The sequence below is a fragment of the Alexandromys fortis genome, unplaced genomic scaffold (assembly GCF_014885135.2).
Source record: "Alexandromys fortis isolate MF-2015 unplaced genomic scaffold, M_Fortis_MF-2015_v1.1 scaffold_31, whole genome shotgun sequence".
NCBI lineage: Eukaryota > Metazoa > Chordata > Mammalia > Rodentia > Cricetidae > Alexandromys > Alexandromys fortis.
In genome coordinates, this window is record NW_026067974.1 from 10,046,772 (window position 1) to 10,067,207 (window position 20,436).

At 41.9% G+C, this 20,436-nt stretch overlaps 1 protein-coding gene and 1 long non-coding RNA gene across 6 annotated transcripts in view; one reads left to right on the forward strand and one right to left on the reverse strand.

Moving 5' to 3' along the window:
* Fbxl20 (F-box and leucine rich repeat protein 20) overlaps window positions 1-20,436 on the reverse strand; it is a 61,272-nt gene that overhangs the window by 35,083 nt on the left and 5,753 nt on the right. For all 5 annotated transcript variants that reach the window (XM_050157164.1, XM_050157165.1, XM_050157167.1 and 2 more), the window contains exon 2: window positions 2,429-2,490. In XM_050157164.1, coding sequence (XP_050013121.1) covers window positions 2,429-2,490 — 62 coding nt within the window. The remainder of the gene's footprint in view (window positions 1-2,428; window positions 2,491-20,436) is intronic.
* LOC126510549 (uncharacterized) lies at window positions 2,613-7,623 on the forward strand. The gene is made up of 2 exons (XR_007594427.1): window positions 2,613-3,327; window positions 3,650-7,623. It is a non-coding gene; the product is annotated as an uncharacterized lncRNA (long non-coding RNA).

Sequence of the window (20,436 nt, forward strand, 5' to 3'; positions counted from 1 at the left end):
CAGTGTGCGTGTTTGTGTAGAGGTCAGAGAACAACTTGGTGATCCATTCTCTCTCTACTTTCCATGGGTTCTGGAGATCAAACTCAGGTCATCAGGGTATTGTATCAAGTGCTGAGCTAGCTTATTGATCCAGACACGAGGAACTGTTAAACAGCTCACCAGGAATTGTCATGCTTGCCAGTGTGCTGGCAACATGCCTTTACGCCCCAGGCCTTTGCAGGCAGGGGTTCAGGCCAGTCAGGACTATAACTAGTCTCAAAACACAGGCAGAGCTCTGTGAGTTCAAGGCCAGCCTGGTCTACAGAGCGAGTTCCAGAACAGCCAGGGCTACACAAAAAAAACCCTGTCTTGAAAAACCAATAATAAATAAATAAATAAATAAATAAATAAATAAATAAATAAATAAATAAGCAAGCAAGCTGCTGAGGTCAGGAAAAAAAGCCTCTCATGCTCTGACTGATGAAGTGGAACATTAATATTGCTCATTATTAAACAAGAAAATGTTCACTCTCAGATTTTTTATTTTAATTTCATGTTTGGAGTAGGAGTCTTGGCCTAGGCTGGTCTTGAATTTACATTGTAGCCAAGAATGACCTTCAGAGACAGGTGGTGGTGGCACAGGCCTTTAATCCCAGCAGAGTGCTCGGATTAAAGGCATGTGCTACCAAGTCTGGTTCAGACTGGTTTCTAATGGTTCCATCCATGCCAATGATGTCTAATATTCTCTAAAAAAAAAGAGACTGAAAGCCATGGAGCTTGGAAGACAGCAGAAAAGACTCAGACCTCCTTATCTGTGCAGCGTTGTCTGTCTACGGCACCCCAACACATCACACAATACCACAATCCACATGTGATCAGGTCTCCTATATAAAGCAGAATGAAAAGAACTATTTAGGGTTTTTATGACATTTACCCTAAAATATCATGGGTGGCAGTAAGTTTAGAGAGATGAAATCCAAAAGAAAATGCAGATGACCACAAACAGTGGAAAGGAAGAGATGCAGAAGGTGGGAACATAAATTCGACCACGTTTAAATGACTTCTGAATACTGTATGCAAGGATTCAGCCCAAGTGCAGTGGTGCACTCCTGCAATGGGCCCGAGTGAGTGAAGCAAAGGAGTCTCCAAGCGTGAGGGTCACTGTGAATCTGTCTCTAGGAGTCAGGAGTGATTGTACATTCCTTTAATCCCGGCACTTGGGAGGCAGAATCTGGAGTTCAAAGATAGCCTGGTCTACACAGTGAGCTCCAGATCAGCCGGGGCTACAGAATGAGACCCTGTCTACAAGAAGACTAAGAAACAGCTATCTTGGCCAGTTGTGGTGGAGGCAAAGGCAGGTGGATCTGAGCTCAAGGCCAGTTTGGTCCCCACAGCTAGTTTCAAGACAGCCAGGGCTACATAGAGAAACCCTATCTCAAAAAAAAAGAAAAAGAAAGGAAGAAAGGAAACTGCCCTGTCCTTGAGCACAATAATTTGTTAAATCTCAAAAGAAAATATATTTTCCTTCTCAGTAATGATATCCTATAAATACAGAATATTCTGTGCAGGGACTCAGCAAATAATTCCCCAAATGTCAATTTTTCCCAGGGAATTCCTAAGTGAGATATCTCTAAATTAGAGGCTGCATTTTGAGTCATGGATAGTGCTACAATGTAGTTTCTACAAATTAAAGCATTGTAAAATCCTAATCCTAAATATAATCTAAGGAAGAAAAGAACCATTGCTTTCACTTTTAAAACAAGAGGACAGGCCTCACGGTGCATGCTTTTAAACCCAGCGTTTGAGAGGCAGAGGCCATGGTAGCTCTCACATCCAGGCCAGCCTGGTCTATAACAGTGGGATTCCAGGCCAGTCAGCCTGGACTACATGGTAAAATCTTGTCTCAAAAAGAAAAAAACAGTGGCTGGGCACTGGTGGCACACACCTTTAATCAAAGCACAAAGGAAGCAAAGGCAGGCTGGTGGTGGGGATTTAAATCTACACCACAGAAGGAATATAAAAATGCTTTAAAAACAAGGAGCAATAAATAACTCCATGTAGTTCCCAGTCCAGGTAACATTTTAATATAAACATAAAGGAGTAGGAAAATAGTATGGCCTAGAATCTCTCTTCAAAAGATTGAAACTTTTCTGTCTTACAATAAGGCAAAGTCAAGATACAAAATCATATGCAGGTCTAAGTTGAAACACTGCTAACAATTTTTTAAAAACTGTTACAATAAATTAAAAATTCCAGATAATATAGACCAAGCAGGTCTAGCCTGTGAGTTGAGTCTCCCTAACACATCTGTAGAGGACAGTGTCAGAAGGCTGGTCTCTCCTGACACTGGAACACTGGGAACAGAACACTCGCAACAAGTTTATGCTTAACATGCAAGCACGATGTACACTACACCACCAACCGAAACAGAATTAGGGCTCAGACGTACCTTAGTAGGAGTTCTTTGGGAAGTTTTTTATTGATTACAGCTTCATCACTGTTTGAGAACATCTGTTAAAAAAAAAAAAAAAAGCCATTGCATCAGGCATTAACATTTGATCACATTCACAGGTGGGAGGCAATTCCCTCTGGAGAAAGGTCAAAAAAAAAAAAAAAAAAAAGTGGGGAGCCAGCAAAATGATTTAGGAGGTAAATGCTGCCAAGTCTGGTGACCTAGTTCAAACCCTGGAGCCATCATCAGGAGAGAACTGATGGCTGACAGTTGTCCCCTTTTTTGGGGGTGGGGTTCAATACAGGGTTTCTCTGTAGTTTTGGAGCCTGTCTTGGAACTCACTCTATAAACCAGACTGGTCCCAAACTCAGAGCTCTGCCTGTCTCTGCCGCCTGAGTGTGCCCTACCACCAATCAGTAAAGGTTTTCCTCTTACCTTCCTCACAATGGGGATCCATAGCCAGATATAAAGGCCCAAGGTATGGTGAGAAAATACACCAGCTTCCTAAATTACCTTAATCTTAAATCCAATCTAGCGCCTACACTAATCCAGAAACCCCTCCCCTCCTACCTCAAAAGTTCCCTAAACTCTAATGGCGGAAGTCCCTCTCCCAGGTCTGTTAAAGGGACTTTCTCTGTTCTCTGAGTTACAGTTGGAGCTCCTGCTACAGACCCCATAGGTAGATGGATCTGAGTTCAAAGCTAGCTTGATCTAGACAGCAGTTTCCGGACAGCTAGGACTACAGAGATCCTCACTGAACACTGACTAGAGAGAGCCTTTCACAGAGCTGGAGGGCACCGCTGTCCCAAAACCAATGAGTTCCCAAACTAGAAACATGGATTGTCTGCATTTGTTTAGGATTACCTTGATTTCTGCCAGTAACTGATAGTTTTTCAGTACATAAGCTTTAAATTTTATTTCTAAAAGTATTTTATTTTTTTTAATGCTACTGTAAAGGGATCCCACTTCATTCGGGGATTCCCAGCTCCAGCATACCCGGCACTTCATCTTTCCATCCCTTTGTTTTTAACCTCTGTGCCTTTGAGCCCAGTCTATCTTCTCCACACAGCATCAAGTTCAATCCTATTATCTACTCTCACACCCTAAGCCTTTCAAAAAATTAAACAGTAACAAAAAAAACCACTATTGAATCTCACTATTGTAGCCTTAGCTGGTCTGGAACTCACTACACAGACCATGATGGCCTTAAACTCACAGGGATTCACCTGCCTTTGTCTCCTAAGTGCTAGTACTAAAGGTAAGTACCACCAGGCCCAGTCACAATCATTAAAAAACATATGCCTTTTTTTTAAAAAGATTTATTTATTTACATATATGCACCAGATCTCATTACAGGTGGCTGTGAGCCACCATGTGGTTGCTGGGAATTGAACTCAGGACCTCTGGAAGAGCAGTCAGTGCTCTTAATCTCTGAGCCATCTCTCCAGCCCCCAATATATGCCTTTTGACTGACACGTTTAACCCATTTCTCCTTGATTAGGCGCATCTCTCAGTCTACGTGTTTCTAAATGTGCTATTTTATTTCTTTCCATCTGAACGGCCCTGAGTGCCATCTCCTGTGCTTCTTTAAAGGGCCAGCATGGCGTTTTCTCTTGGGGGCTGTACTTGATTTTGTTACCAGCTTCCAAGGTACTCAATGGTGAATGAGTGATTTTGCTTTGTTCCTTTCTAGGATGTGCCTGATTCTCAAAAACTGCCTTTGTCACACCCTGATGGTAAAGCTGGGGGTTAAAAGCAGAGCATCTCAGTAATGCTATTCCTCCTTTACTTCCTTGATGCTTTTGAATAGATATTTTCTGTTGTCCATTATAATGCCTTCCTTTTAAAGATTTATTTACGTGTATGAGGTTTTTCTGGTTTGTGTTTCTGCACCACATGTATGCCTGGTGCTTACAGAGGTCAGAAGAGGGAGGCTGATCCCCTGGAACTGGAGTTCTGCACAGCTGTGAACTGCCCATGCAGGTGCTGGCAATCAGAGCTGCTCCTCTGGGAGGACAAATCTCCTTTTCTTCTTCTTCTTTTTTTTCTCCTTTTGGTTTTTCTGTAGACCAGGAGAGCCTTAAACTCACTTACCCACCTGTCTCTGGTGAGAGTGCCGAATTAGGGGCATGTGTCACCAGCAGCAGCAAGGAAGAACAGTTTCTTTTTATTTTATTTTTTTGTTTGGTTTTTGTTTTTTTTTTTTTTTTTTCCGAGACAGGGTTTCTCTGTAGCTTTGGACCCTTATCCTGGAACTCACTCTGTAGACCAGGATGGCCTTGGGAAGAACAGTTTCTTAACTGTTGAACCATCTCTCTATTTCCTAATTATTTTTCCCTTATGTTTTTTTTTTTTTTTCAAGACAGGGTTTCTCTGTGTAGTCCTGGCTGTCCTGGAGCTCAGAGATCCACCTGCCTCTGCCTCCTATGTGCTGGAACTAAGGGCATGCACCACCACCACTTGGCTTTAATTTCTTCATTTAAAAAATGTTTTTAAAATTATTTTCCTAATGGTTGCTCTAGCAATTCCAGTATACACCCTAACTAGTCACAACATATTTCAGATTGCTCACTTTCTATAAAATACAGAAACGACAAGAACTCTACTTTTCCTCTCTTCTTTTACAATTATATATTAATCTGATAAACCAAAAACTATATAGTTCTTAATTACACAACTTTCAATTTAGCTAAGACAATGAAAGGACAGTTTATTTATAGTCTTTTATATTTACCTCTGTAACTAACATTCATAGTGGTTTTTCTTCAAGTTACCATCTGGTACCATATTCTGTAAGTTTGAACAGCTTTTAATAATTCATGTAAGATAGATCTGCAAACAAATGTCTTGGTGCTTGCTTATTAGGGATTTAAAAAAAATTTCCTCTAATGTTTTGAGCTTTGGTTTTTAGTTTTTAAAACAGGGTCTTGATCTATAGCCCAAGCTAGCCTTGAATTCATATGCCTCAGTTTCTGAATAACAAAGTTTTTATGGAGAAACAATTATCAGTAGGTCTGTGCACCTATGTATTTGTGTGTGTGTGTGGAGAGAGAGAGAGAAATTAATGCTGGAGATTATTAGCATGTAGAGACGATGTCCAAAAGCTCAGGAGCTCTGATGTCCAAGGGTAGACGAGGGATGTCTTAGAGCATGGGGAGGGAAACACCAGAGAAATACTTTATTTCTTATGTAAATTTCCACAAACCCCTAAAGTTGACACAGAATTTTTTTTCTTTTCTTTTTTTTTTTTTAAGTTTTAGTTCAGGACAGGGTTTAATCTCTGTAATCCTGGCTGTCCTGGAACTCAGGCTCAAACTCAGAGATCTGCCTGCCTCTGCCTCCAGAGTGTTGGGATTAAAGGTGTGCGCCACCGCCCAGCCAAAAACCTTTTTTAAAGAGAAAAATTTGTGTAACAATTGTTTTGAAGTGTACATTTTAGTGGGATCTTAGTACATTTTAATGTACTTAAAACTGCTGCGCTATTACCATCTTCCTAGCTCCAGAATGTCCTTATCCCCTCAGAACACTCTGTATCCATTAAGAAATCACTTGGGAGCCTCACTGTTCCTTATAATCCAGACAGCCACTGCTTTTCTCCAGTGCATGAATTTTCCTATGCCTGGTTACTTCATACAAAGGGAATCGTAACATGCTGTGTTATGCATCACTGATCTCTTTTCAAAATGGCTCTGAGTCTTCAAAGATCTCGAAAGAACAGTACTCAACTTCATATGGAAAAGCAAAAAACCCAGGATAGCCAAAACAATCCTGTGCAATAAAAGAACTTCTGGAGGCATCACAATCCCTGACTTCCAACTCTACTACAGAGCTACAGTACTGAAAACAGCCTGGTATTGGCATAAGAACAGACAGGAGGACCAATGGAACACAATAGAAGACCCAGATATCAATCCACACATATTTGAACACCTGACCTTTGATAAAGAAGCAAAAAATATCAAATGGAAAAAAGAAAGTATATTTAACAAGTAGTGCTGGCATTACTGGATATCAATGTGTAGAAAAATGAAAATAGACCCTTATCTATCACCATGCACAAAACTCAAGTCCAAATGGATCAAAGACCTCAACATAAAGCCAGCCACACTGAACCTTATAGAAGAGAAAGTGGGAAGTACACTTGAACGCATTGGCACAGGGAACCACTTCCTAAATAGAACCCCAGCAGCACAGACACTGAGAGAAACAATAAATGGGATCTCCTGAAACTGAAAAGCTTCTGTAAAGCAAAGGACATGGTCAACAAGACAAAACGACAGCCTACAGAATGGGAAAAGATCTTCACTAACCCCACATCAGAGGTCTGATCTCCAAAATATACAAAGAACTCAAGAAAGTGGACACCAAAAGATCATATACCCCCCCCCAAAATGGAGTACAGACCTAAACAGAGAACTCTCAACAGAAGAATCTAAAATGGCTGAAAGACACTTAAGAAAATGTTCAACATCCTTTGTCATCAGAGAAATGCAAATCAAAACAACTCTGAGATTTCATCTTACACCTGTAAGAATGGCCAAAATCAAAAACACTGATGACAACTTATGCTGGAGAGGTTGTGGGGTAAAGGGAATACTTCTGCATTGCTAGTGGGAATGCAAGCTGGTACAGCCCCTTTGGATGTTCAGTGTGGCGATTTCTCAGAAAATTAGGAAACAAATTCCTCAAGACCCAGTAATACCACTTTTGGGTATATATCCAAAGGATGTTCAATTGTTTCACAAGGACATGTGCTCAGCTATGTTCATAGCAGCTTTGTTTGTCATAGCCAGGACCTGGAAACAACCTAAATGCCCCTGACCAACGAATGGATAAAGAAAATGTGGTACATTTACACAATGGAGTACTACCGGGAGAAAAAAATAACGACAGCTTGAATTTTGCAGGAAAATGGATGGAGCTAGAAAAATTATTTTGAGTGAGGTAACCCAGACACATTATCACATGTACTCACTCATAGGTGTTTTTTTAAACATAAAGCAAAGAAAGCCAGCCTATAAATCACACTCCCAGAGAATTTAGACAACAATGCAGACACTAAGAGAGATTTACATAGATCTAATCTACATGGGAAGTAGAAAGTAGAAAAATACAAGATCTCCTGAGTAAAGTGGGAGCATGGGGACCTTGGGGGAGGATTAAAGGGTGGAGGTGAAAGGCAGGGAGGAGAGCAGAGAAAAATGTAGAGCTAATAGATATCAATAAAAAATGTAAAAAATAATGGCGCTGAGATTTATCTACACTGCACTGCTGTCAGTACTCATCTCTTCTCACGGTCCCTTCTTCATTCATGTTAGTGGTCACCTTGGCTGTTAACACGCCTTCTGGATGTTGTGAATACTGCTATCAGCACCAGCATTGTTTTCTTTTGAGAAAACATTAGTGGTCACCTTGGCTGTTAACACGCCTTCTGGATTTTTCTTTTGAGAAAACAGCACTAGCTTTCCAGGAACTCACTCCATAGACCAGGCTGGCCTTGAACTCAGAGATCCCTGCCTCCGCCTCCTGAGTGCTGGGATTAGAGGTGTGCACCACCATGCCTGGCCATGAATACCTATTTTTAATTCATCTAGGCAATGTGACACTTGGATAAAATTTTAAGAAGTCATTAAATTGATTTCTGCAGTGACTGCACCAGTCTATGTTTCTATCACAAACAAAGGCTCACATTTCTCTATGCTCCTGCCTGCACCTGTCTGTGATGTTCTATCCAGCGCTGGGGACGGTGCGTGTGTGGGACAAGCCTTCCACAACCAGCTCTATTCCTATTCAAATCCTTTAACCTTAGAACTGGGCTGTTTTATTGACTAGCAAGGGTTCCTTGTAAGGGTTCTAGACACTAAAGCTTTCTTCAGTATAGGACCATGACTTACACACAAATGCTTCCATTTTTTAAGGTTATCTGTTTAAAGTCTCAGGAGTCTGAATACACAGATAAGTGCTTTTGTTCTTTGGGGGGTTTTTTGTTGTTGTTGTTTGTTTTGGGTTTGTTTTCAAGAAAGGGTTTCTCTGTACAGCTTCAGAGCCCTTCACAGAAGGCATCCTGCAAACCAGGGTGGCCTTGAATGCTCAGAGATCCACCTGCCTCTGCCTCCTGAGTTATTTGGTTTTTGAGGCAGAGTCTCACTGCATTGCTTGGGCTACTTTCTAACATATAAAGGGATCCTACCGCTCAGCTTTTCTGGTTGTGACTTTTGGCATACGACAACCAAGCCTAGCTAGAATTCTATTTTCTTTCTGGTGGTGCTGGGGACTGGATCCAGAGCCCTACACATGCTGCCTAAAGGCTCCACTGCTAAGCAACACCCAACCCCACAATCTTGATCATGTTTTTTTCTGAAACACTGAATATCATCCAACGCTTTCTGGCTTTTCACTGTTCCTTCTGCTTGCTTCAGGCTAGAGATCCTACCACGGACTCCCAAAGACTGGGTTGCGGGTACACATCACATCTGAATAGCCAGTATTTCTGATCAAAGTCAGCTGTTAACCACAGTGCTCTTCTTTGTGTATAAATTATTTTCTTTTTGTTTCCAGATTTGTCTTAAAACAGTTTGATAACAATTTAGCCAGGTACAGATATCTTTGTATTTATTCTACTTTAAGATCACTAAATACTGGACTGTACAGATCAATATTTTCATCTGGCAGGACATGGTGACCCCCATGTTTAAACCCAGCACTCAGGAAGCAGAAACAGGCAGATGTGTTAGTTTGAGGCTAGCCTAATCTACACACTGATGTACACAATTAATAAAAACCCAGAGAATTAGGGTTCAACCTGAAAGTCAGAAAAAGCAAAACAGCCAGCCACTGGCTCTTACCTCTACTTCAGTCCGAAATAGCGATCCTGTCCCCAGGAATCTCAGAATAAGACTGTGTGTGAGAGCTGTCTCCTCCCATTTTAGATTCCTCTCCTCTCTAGAGCTAGGATTAAAGGCGTGCACCACTACTGCCCAGTTTCTAAGGCAAAGTAGTGTGGCTATTGGGATGAAAGGTGTGTCAGCACTGCCTGGTCTGTAAGGCTGAGCAGTGGGACTGTTTTATTCTATGATCTTCAGGCAAGCTTTATTTATTAAAATAAAAATGAAATATCACCACACAATGACTTCTAAGTCAGCCAGGGATACACAGAAAGACCATGTCTCAAAATAATAAATACGGGTATTTTCATCAAATTGTTGGTCACAGGCTCAGTATTATTCCCAGTAGCCCAAAGACAGATGTAAGCTGAGTGTCCAACTACAAATAAATGGATAATAAAATGTGTTACATGCATGTAAGTGGAAAGTTTAAGATAAAAAGAAGCCTCTAGGCTCCCACCTTTCCTTATGAAGGAAATACACTGAGGAGTTACTTAGCTTTGAAAGGTAGCTCTCAGCTGGCTACAGAGTCCATGCCTGCAACAACAATGCTTGGGAGACAAATGCAGAAGGATCATGAGTTTGAAGCTAGCCTGGGCTAAATACTGAGACCATTTCTACAAAACCAAAACCAACAACGAAAAGACAAGGCTGAGGAGACTATCCAGTGGGAAGGGTTCTTGTTACCCAAGCATGAGAACTTGAGTTCAAATCTCCAGAATCCATTTAAAGCCAGATGGGCGGTGTCAGGCAGATGGGAGGCAGACAGAATCTCAGGGGCTCACAGAACAGCTACAATGACGATGAGTGACCCGTAAGGTTGTCCTCTAACTTTCCCAAGCCCACTGTGGCACGCGCACAATCATACTCACACAGATGAACGTGGCCGTGAGCACACAGACCAAACACATAAAGGCTTAAAAAAAACAAGCACTGTGCAGTGGTAATGAGTGCTTTCCAAGGACTGGCCTAAGGAACATAGCGGCATCTTCCGGAATCACTCCTGCTATCACATAAGAAGTCTAGGCTAGACTTCAGGAGGACAATCACGTGGAAGCCAGAATCAGCTGACAGCAGCACCGGTCTTGTGCTCTAATAAAGGCCTATTACACACTCCAGAAACAGTCAAGAGGGATGCAGCCTGCTGAGTGACCTTTTAAAAAGACAAGCACAACTGCCAGGGTGAGCTAATTATTGTAAGCTACTCAATGGTACTTAACGTTAAGAGGGTACAGGACAGCAACTACTAAAAAAAAATGGCACTTCATTGAAAGAAAATGTATAACTTGTGGTCTCCTTTTCACAAATTTGAACAAACTAGTAGCCTGGGACAAGTAAAATCTTATAGCAGTAGGAACACTTTGGGGAAAGGTTAAGAGAGAATAGTCATAGAGAAACCCATAATTAAAGATGGATTTGTTTTGCTTTGTTTTTTCGAGACAGGGTTTCTCTGTATAGCACTGGCTATCCTGGAACTTGCTCTGTAGATCAGGGTGGACTTGAACTCAGAGATCCTACTGCCTCTGCCTCCTGCATGCTGGGATTAAAGGTGTGCTCCACACCACCTGGCTGAGAAATTTTAAAAAATACTTTTCCTATAAATAGTTTTTACAAGGTTTGCCATTCCCTCACTCAACCAACACCAGATGTTTTTTCAATTGGGTGTTTTTCTTGCCAGAATCCAAAAGAAAAAAAACATTTTTGTATGCTAATAAATTTGAAACAAAATAAGAGTATAATTTCCCCACACAACAGCTCTTCCTTAGCAGAAATATAATTGTTTCTTAGAGACAAACTGTGGCCAGTATATTACCACACCCTGACTAAGCTATCTCAAGATAAAAACAACACACCACTTAACAGTCAAGCTCTCTGTGATAGACACCTATACCATCTGACGCAACAGCACACATTTTCCTTTATGTTGCTCCTACCTTGTCTACTTGGCCTGCATCCACCACCAAGTCTTGGTCTGCACTTGGCTTTAGAGCATGTGCTTTTGTGCATGTACACACATCCATGGAATGCCCTGCCAGAGGAGGATGTCAGGTGTCCTGCTAGAACCCTTGACACAGGGTCTCTCACTCAACCTGGAGATGTTTTCCAGACAGGCTAAGGCAGGCAGCAAACCCTAGCAATTCTCTTCTCTCTGTCCCCCACGCCCAGTGCTGAGGTAAAAGGCAGATATAAGACCACATGTGGGTCTTACATGGGTACTAGGGATCTGAACCTAATGGTATTACACACCAAAATGGTATTACACACGCACCGAGCCGGTTCCCATTCTTTGCACTTTCATTCCTTTTTCGTCTCCTAACTTGGTTTTACTATTTGAGCAATATTTCAGGTCCCTAAGGACTCCTAAGTTTAATTCCCAGGACTCATACTGAGGAAGGAGAAAACATGTCTGCAAGTTGGCTTCTGACTTCCATGGTTCCTTGTGGCATGTGCTAAGTAACTGTAGTATTTAAATAAAATGCACAAATCGTCTGGCTCCTGCCTTCTGAAGACATAATCACAGAAAGCATCATTTGAGACTACAATAAGAGGTTAGAAGAGGCAGTAATATTTTGTAGCCAGTGACTGTAAAGGAGATGTGAGAAATAGTTTTATTCTGTGATGTGGGGCGCTACAGATGATTAGGAATGGGTTAGTCAAGATGTGAGAGTTAGCCAAGAAGAGGCTAAAACTAATGGGCCAGGCAGTGTTTAAAAGAATACAGTTTGTGTGTTGTTATTTCGGGGTATAAGCTAGCCAGGAGGCTGGGAGCTGGGTGGCAGGAAGTGGCCCGCCACTCCTTCTACAATTCTGGCCATGCCGGTCAGGAATCCCTTTTTTTTTTTTTTTTTTTTTGGCAGGGGGTGGTGGCACGTGTCTTTAATCCCAGCACTCAAGAGTGTTGTTTGTTTTGTTTTTTAAGCAAGGTCTCTCTACTACATAGCTCTGGTTGTCCTGGAACTTACTACTAGACCTGGCTGGCCTTGAACTCCCAGAGATTCACTTGTCTCTACCTGCCCAGTGCTGGGATTGAAGGTGTGAACTATCATGCCTGACAAAGATCATAGCCTTTAATAACAGCAAACCCTATCACCTCTACTTTCACAATATAGTATATCCTTAATCCAAAACATCAAATGCTTCAAATTCAAAGTTTTTGAGTGCCAAAATAGAAAGATCTTCACCTGACCTCATGTGAGGGGGCACAATCAAAATATAGCACATTAAAATAGTGTATAAACTTAGGTCAGTCTACAGTTAGATGTAAATGAAACAGATCAGGGCTACAAGATGGCTCAGAGGCGAGGAGCACTTGCTGCTCTTCCAGAGGTTCTGAGTTCAATTCCCAGAACCCACAAAGCAGCTCACAACTGTCTGTAACTCCAGTTCCAGGGAATCCAACACCCTAATACAGACATACATGCAAGCAAAACACCAATGCACAAAATAAAAATAAATAAATCATAATGGGGAATGAGATGAAGCACATGTTTAATCCCAGCACTTGGGAGGCAGAAACAGGCAAATAACAAGTTAAGACTAGCCATGGCCGGGCGGTGGTGGTGCACGCCTTTAATCCCAGCACTTGGGAGCCAGAGGCAGGCGGATCTCTGTGAGTTCGAGGCCAGCCTGGTTTACAAGAGCTAGTTCCAGGACAGGAACCAAAAGCTAGGGAGAAACCCTGTCTCGAAACTCCCCCCCAAAAACAAGACTAGCCAGGGCTACAGAGCAAGTCCCAAGACCAGACAGCTACACAGAGAAACAGTCTCAAACGATGTTTTATAATAGTCTCAAAGACTGTTTTATATAATTATGTCTCCAGAGAACAGGAGTGAGATTTTATTTTGGGGGCAAACCAGGGCTTTATGGATACTAGGCAGCTAGTCTTTCATCCCAGCTCAACAAGACATTTTCTCCAGAGTTTAAATGTCTACAAGGCTATTCAGCCTTTCCCCCCGCCCTATACACACCAGCAATTCCTACTAAGTCTTTACCCTTTATTTATTATTAGTATTGTATATATTACATATTATCCTTTATAATTTACCAATATCCCCTAATTAGATTTTCAACTCCGCCAGGACAAGATTTCGTCTGTCTTGTTCATTTTTACACCCCCTGGTATTCATAACAGCAGGCACATACGAGGCACTCCGTAAATATTTGATGACTGAATTAGTCATTAGCAAATGTGACTGAAGGGGTGTGGTGATGCACTGATGCATGCAATAATCCCAGCACATGGGAAGCTGAGGCTGAATGATCACGAATTCAAGTCAGATGGTACCACAAAGCAAGACCATCTTCAAACCTGTATCTCTGGTAGAGACAGTGACTAATCAGGTAAGAGCTAGTCTGACAAGCAGTGCTGGGTCCTGGCTTTCCCAAGCTGTCCTCTGACTTTCACATCTGCCTGTAGCACACAATTACCCAGTCCCTCTTACAGGCATAAAACTGATACAGATACGCTCTGTGTGACTATCACAGTGACTCAAAATATATCTATGTACGTGCCTGGAGTGGTAGCATACATGCCTTTAATCTTAGCACCCAGAACAGAGGCAGGTAGGTCTCAAAAAAAAAAAAAAAAAAGAAAGAAAGAAAGAAAGAAAAACTTAAAAATAAAGTATGTATGGGAGCCAAGGAAGCCCTGAGTGAGTGTGAAAGGAATGGATGAAGTCCCGAGAGACTGTGCATTGTTGACAAAGACCAAAGCTTCATAGGAACAGGAACTGGCAAAGCCTTCTTCCAGGTAAGGCTTAGAGTTATGGAGGATTACCAGTGTTTCTGAACCAACTGCTTGGTGTGAAACTAGCAACTGCAGCTTTTTCCTTCTGGATGACAGCAGCCTGAGACTGCTCCCCACCGAGACCTCCTACCCCTCCCTCTTACAATATATATGATGCTATTATGGTAGATACAGGAGGCTCCAGGATGCTCCATAGTTGATGCTGCTCCATTAGAGGTAGCATGGGCCACCTGAGCTCAGTTTCTGTGTCTGTTGTCTGCCATTTCTTCATTCCCTCATTGCCCCCATCAGGACCAAACTGTGATGGACAGGAGGACAGGGTATGTACATGGTGTGTGTGTGTGTATACGATCATTTATTAGTAGAAAGTAATGTACAGATACCATTCTTTCAATGTATAAAAGCCAGTTAAGGGGCTTTCAATGTAACCTAGCAGGAAGAGTACTTACCTAATGTGTCAAAGGTCTTGGGTTCTACCCTCACTACTGCAAAAGCAGGAGTGCTACAACATCCCTGTGGCCCCAGACCAGCACTTTGAATGTGAGGGAAGAAATCAGGAGCTACAGGCCATCCATCATTTTCAACTTAGCAAGTTGAAAGCCAAACAAGGAGATCTTGTCTTAAAACAAAAGAAAGAGGCCTGTGACCCACACCAGGAAGCAGGAGAGTTCTATAGGCCAGCCTGGGCTACAGAGCTAGACTCTATCTCAAGCAACAAAATAACAAAGAAAATAATTATCAGGTCTGAATGGCCTACCTGCTTCTGAAATGGAATTAAATGGGTTTTCCTGTGTTTGCGGAACTCGTGGGCTCAAGCCCTTCCCCTGCTTCAGCCTCCCAAAAAAGTAGGGATTCAAGCACCACCGAGCCTTCCAGCGGTTTGTGTATGGAGCACGGCACGCACGGCTCCCCCAGCAGACCTACGCTTAGCTCCTACAACCCATGTCCAGGGACTCACAACTGCCTGTAACCCAGTTCCACTGGGCTGCTTGGCACACTGCACTCCTGTGTACACATACGTACTGACATTCATAATTAAAATAAAAATGGCACTTTAGGAGTAAGTTCCCTTTACAGATTTCCACTGTCTAACTCTAAGGTTCCCTTTATTATGATCCTCTGCAGAGAGATTAGACGGTTAATTCACTATCAATGTCTTAAATATCTTTATAATCCTAGTAAAGAAAAGCAAATCAGCCGTTGTGGTCTTAACGTGATGCTTTGGATACCTCGCCTGTTTCTGCCTATGGAGAAAAGCAGACGTCTGAAGGCTGGGATGGGGTGGGAGTCTGTGGTACTATGACCATGCAAATGCTTTTGCTGAGAAATGGGTATAATGATTGTGTGGCTTCCTGGAGTTTGGCATGCTGTGGTTTTCACCGCTTAGCAACTGAGGAATATTTTTATATTTACAGGGCCCATTTACCAGCATTAGCTTTGAAGCCTGGCTTTGAACTATGGCTTTGCTACTTACCATCTGTATGGCCTTGGAGAAGTTTTTCAGATTAAACTCTCTGTGTCTGATTTCCAGTCTCTATAATGGCTATAATACTTCCACTGTGAGGTCTAAATTCTAAGTTTGTGTAGCATTAGCAGACTCCCTGCCATACAATGAAGGTGCCTGTAATTTGTGCTTATTGTTGCCACTTTGTAGCATATTATAAGTGTTTGTAAATAGGATTTTTGTATATGTGTGTGTGTGTGTGTGTTTTCCGAGACAGGGTTTCTCTGTAGCTGTGGAGCCTGTCCTGGAACTAGCTCTTGTAGACCAGGCTGGCCTTGAACAGATCCACCTGCCTCCCCGGAGTGCTGGGATTAAAGGCGTGCGCCGCCACCACCACCCAGCTGTAACTTAATATTTTAAATACTTTAAAGGCCTCAGTTTCATTTTGTGAATTTTGCTGCTGCTCCATTTTAAAAGTTTCTCACTATAGCCCTGGCTTGCCTGACTGGACTTCAACTCAGAGTTCCATGCCTCTGCACCCCACCAGTTTTGGTCTTGAGAACAGGTACCATGCAGTCGTCGATGACTTCAACTTTTTAATTCTCTTGCTTTCACCTCTAACGTGTTGGTATTTTAGGTGTATAACCTTACACTCGCTAAGAAATTACTATTTAGAGGAAAGGTCTTTTACAAAGGGAGAACTATAACTGGTCATCTCCTAATTTGAGTTGGTTTTCCACGCTGGTTATTAAACGAGAGCCCCCCTGAATTCTCGTCTGAAACGTGGAAAGAACCCAGCAGCACTTCATTACGGCCATCACTGCACTCATTGTTGGCAGCTGGGATAAATGTCTGCCGAGATGAGACGCTGGCACTGAATTCTAAGTTGACATTTTAAAACACTGGATCAGTCAGCGTTTAGCCCGGAAGCTGGCCGTTCTTCCCTCTCTAATTGTAGGAAATACAGCTATGATGGAACTGAAGACAGGCAGGAGATGCATCTGCTCTGTGAAGGAGCACTGTGTTGCTGACAATCAACACTCTTCCAACCCTCACCCTCATCAGCTGTTGACAACCGTGTCATGCTCGGGATGTAAAGACGTTTATGTAGAAAACACATTACAACTTATTCCTGCAATACACTTGTAGAAAACTGATTTTGAAATGTTCTTTGAATAAGTAAAAATAGGTGCTTAATGTTGTAACTTCCTAGTACATTATCATGAACTGTAACTGTAAAAGAGGCTTCATTAATATTCAGTATTCTTAGTCACAACTGATGTGTTATATAAATGCCTCTGAAATGTAGCTCTGCCTCTAAAAAGTACAACAAAAATATAGCTTTGCTAAGGTCAACATATTCTCAACAAGTTCCTTAAGAGAGACTAGAGGAGGTGGAAATGTAGTTGAGCGAGTACTTATTTAGCATGCACAAAGCCCTGGGCATGAATAGCGTACTGTGTGAATATGGGGAGGTAGAGGCAGGAGGATCAGAAGTGCAAGGATATCCTCAATTGCATAGGAAGTCTGTGGTGAGCATGGATACTTAAGACCCTGTCTCACAAATGGAACAATCAAAAACAAGTCAGCACTGCATGGGGCGCTGAAGCAGGGGGAATGTTGTAATTTTAAGACCAGCCAGGGCTATATAAATGAATTCAAGGCAAGCCTATGCCACTTATGCAAGACCTTGTTTCAAAAACACACCTGCAGGGTGGTGGTGGTACACGCCTTTAATCCCAGCACTTGGGAGGCAGAGGCAGGAGGATCTCTGTGAATTCCAGACCAGCCTTGTCTACATAGTGAGTTTCAGGTTAGTCAGGGATACTCAATAAGACCCTGTCTCAAAAAAGTAAAAACCGATTCAACAGCATCACCTGTCTGGCCTGGTGGTGCAGGTCTCTAATGCCAGTTTCAGATGAATACATGAGGACCCACAGTTCAGGGTCACTGGGCAGGCTCCAGGTCAGCTGCTCCGTTGTGGAGCAGTAGGAAAGCTCTTGCCCAGTGTGGGGAAAACACACCGTAACACTATACTGGCAAATGACTAAACTAGAAGAATACTAGAGTTTGAAAGTGTAACTACTTTCAACATAAATGATGATTTAGTAGGGTGTGACAGCTCACACCTACACCCCAGTATTTAGGATGCTGAAAAGAGAATCATGAGTTGTAGCCAGCCTGGGCTATAGAGAGTTCCATGCTAATCTGAGTTATGGAAGAGGAGTCTATCTCAAAAAAGTCCAAATAGGAAACAAAAGAAAAAATATTTTAAACCAGGAGGTGGTGGCTCATGCTTTTGATCCCAGCACTCATGAGGCAGAGGTAGGTGCCAGAGGACCTCTGTGAGTTCAAGGCCAGCCTGGTCTACAGAGTGAGTTCTAGGACAGCCAGGGCTGTTATACAGAGAAACTTTGTCTTGGAAAAAAAAAAAAGCACTTTGTGGAGTTTTTGCCCAGTGAAGGTTGTCAGATATTTGCGAATGCAGCTCGGAAGAAGAGGGCCTAACTAGCATACATGAGGTCCAGGTGCAACCTGAGTCTGAAGAATCAAGAATGGAAACGAACCGTAGGTAGCCGTTTTCAAAATCAATCCCTACAATGTTCAGAACAAATTCTTGCCATGTGTTGTGCATACACCTTCAATTCCAGTACTCTATAGTCAGAGGTAGGTAGATCTCTGTTGAGTCTGAGACCAGCCTGATGTATGTATGGAGTTCCAGGGTGGCCACACGGGAGGCTCTGCCTCAAAACAATAAAAAACAGGACACAAGACAACTAACAACAAAGACAGGCCTGGCAGTTCTGCCCGTAATCTCAGGCTTTGGGAGGATGAGGCAGGAGGACTGGGAGTTCAAGGTCAGCCTTAACTACACAGTAATTTTGAGGTCACCATGTCTTAAAAACACAAAATCAGGGGCTGAAGAGATGGCTCAGAGGTTAAGAGCACTGGTAGCTCTTCCAGAGGTCCCAGGTTCAGTTCCCAGCATCCACATCGCAGCTCACAACTGTAACCCCAATTTCAGGGGCTCCAGTAACCTCACACAGACATACATGCAGGCAAAACACCAATGTACATAAATAAATACATCATTGAAAAACAAAACAAAAAGAAAAAACTCCACACAACTGGGACTGGGAAGATGGCTCAGCAAGTCAAAGTGCTTGTCTACTCAAGCAGCACGACCCAAGTTCAACCCTCAGAACCCAGAACCCACAACGGGAACAATAAAGTGACCTCAAAAGTTATTTTCTGACCTCTACACTGTGGGACTTGTATTCACACAATTCCACACACACACGCACACACACACTACTTAAAAAACAAACAGAGACCCTGCCTAAAACAACAGAAACAAAAGAGGGGCTAGAGAAATGGCTTAGAGATTGGCAGCACTGGCTGTTCTTCCAGAAGACCCAGGCTCAGTTCCCAGAACCCATAAGGCAGCTCACAACTGTCTCTAACTGCAGATCCAAAGGATCTGATGCCATCTTCTGGCCTCAGAGGACACTGACACACATGTGGCATGTGGTACATATACATACATGCAGGCAAAGTACTCATACACATAAAATAAAAACGAATGCTTAAATGCGTAATATGCAGGATGTTCTTCAGAGGGTATAAAAACTTAAGGAAATAAAAATGGAGTTTTAATGCTTTGTTTGAGATGTTGTGCTTTGTTCTGAAATCTCAGTCATACCAGTGCTGTGAGACTGAGGCTGACGCTGCAAACTCCTTTTTTTTTTTTTTTTTTTGAGGCTAGGTCTATGTTGTCCGTGCTGATTTCCAACTCATGGGCTCCAGTGTTCAGTTCCTCTATCTCAGCATCCCAAGTGTCTGAAATAACAGGTGTCTCCCACCAGGCCAGCCTGAACCAAAGTATGAGAGCCTTGCAGAAGAAATGATCAAGGACGTCTGGCTTTGTATGTTTATTTTTTAAAAGTCACAGATTCACAGGTTACTAAACCAAAAGGTACTTAAATAATTGCTTTTAACTCTTTTGCTTAGTAAAAAAAAGAAGGAAAATCACCAGGCCAAATAAACTGTTAAAAGTTCACCCAGAACTCGGGGAGGCAAAGGCAGGCAAATCTCAGTGAGTTTGTGGTCATCCTGGTCTACAGAGTGAGTTCCAGGATAGGCAAAGTTACACAAAGAAACCCTGTCTCAAAAAACAAAACAAACAAACAAACAAAAGGTTGGTTCATGGCAAAGCCTACATGAACAACCGGGTCTCCAAAGAGATACAGGATGTTCTTTCATGGTGCCATACGATTTTTGTTATTTTGGATAAAGTGAGTTGGCAAAAAAAAAAAAAAAAAAAAAAAAAAAAAAAAAAAAAAAGAAAAAAAAAAAAAAAAAAAAAAGAAAGAAAAAAAAAGAAAAAAAAAAACCAGAAAACAAAGACAAGACCTAGTGTCACTGATGTCTGTAGTATTATTTATTTATAAGAAAGCCAGTGAAGCATAATGAATAATGAATATAGATTCAGTATGTCCAAAATAGTTTTTCACTTCCTACCTTTACAGTCTTAACAACTCCAGACACTGATTATAAAATATTCAATGTCAGCTAAAGGTAACACTAAGGCTTTTTAAAAATGTTAATTAAGATTAAAAAAAAATAAACTCAAGTTAAGAACTTTCCCCCATCATTATGGTATCTTTACTACAGATCTATTAAAAACATGGCAAAGTCGAAACTGAACTGAAAAAAAAAAAATCTCAATTTGAAGCTAAGGGCAAGACTAGATATTTAAATATGTCTCTTGGCATCTTTCTGAGTGTTAAATGCTGTTTAACACAATTAAAATAAAAGACACACTCATTAATTTGACAGCATATACAAAATAAAATATATTCGGTGGATTTTAGGAAAAGCACGTTTCCACACATTTAATGTGCTTTATGGTGAGTTACACTAAAAGCAG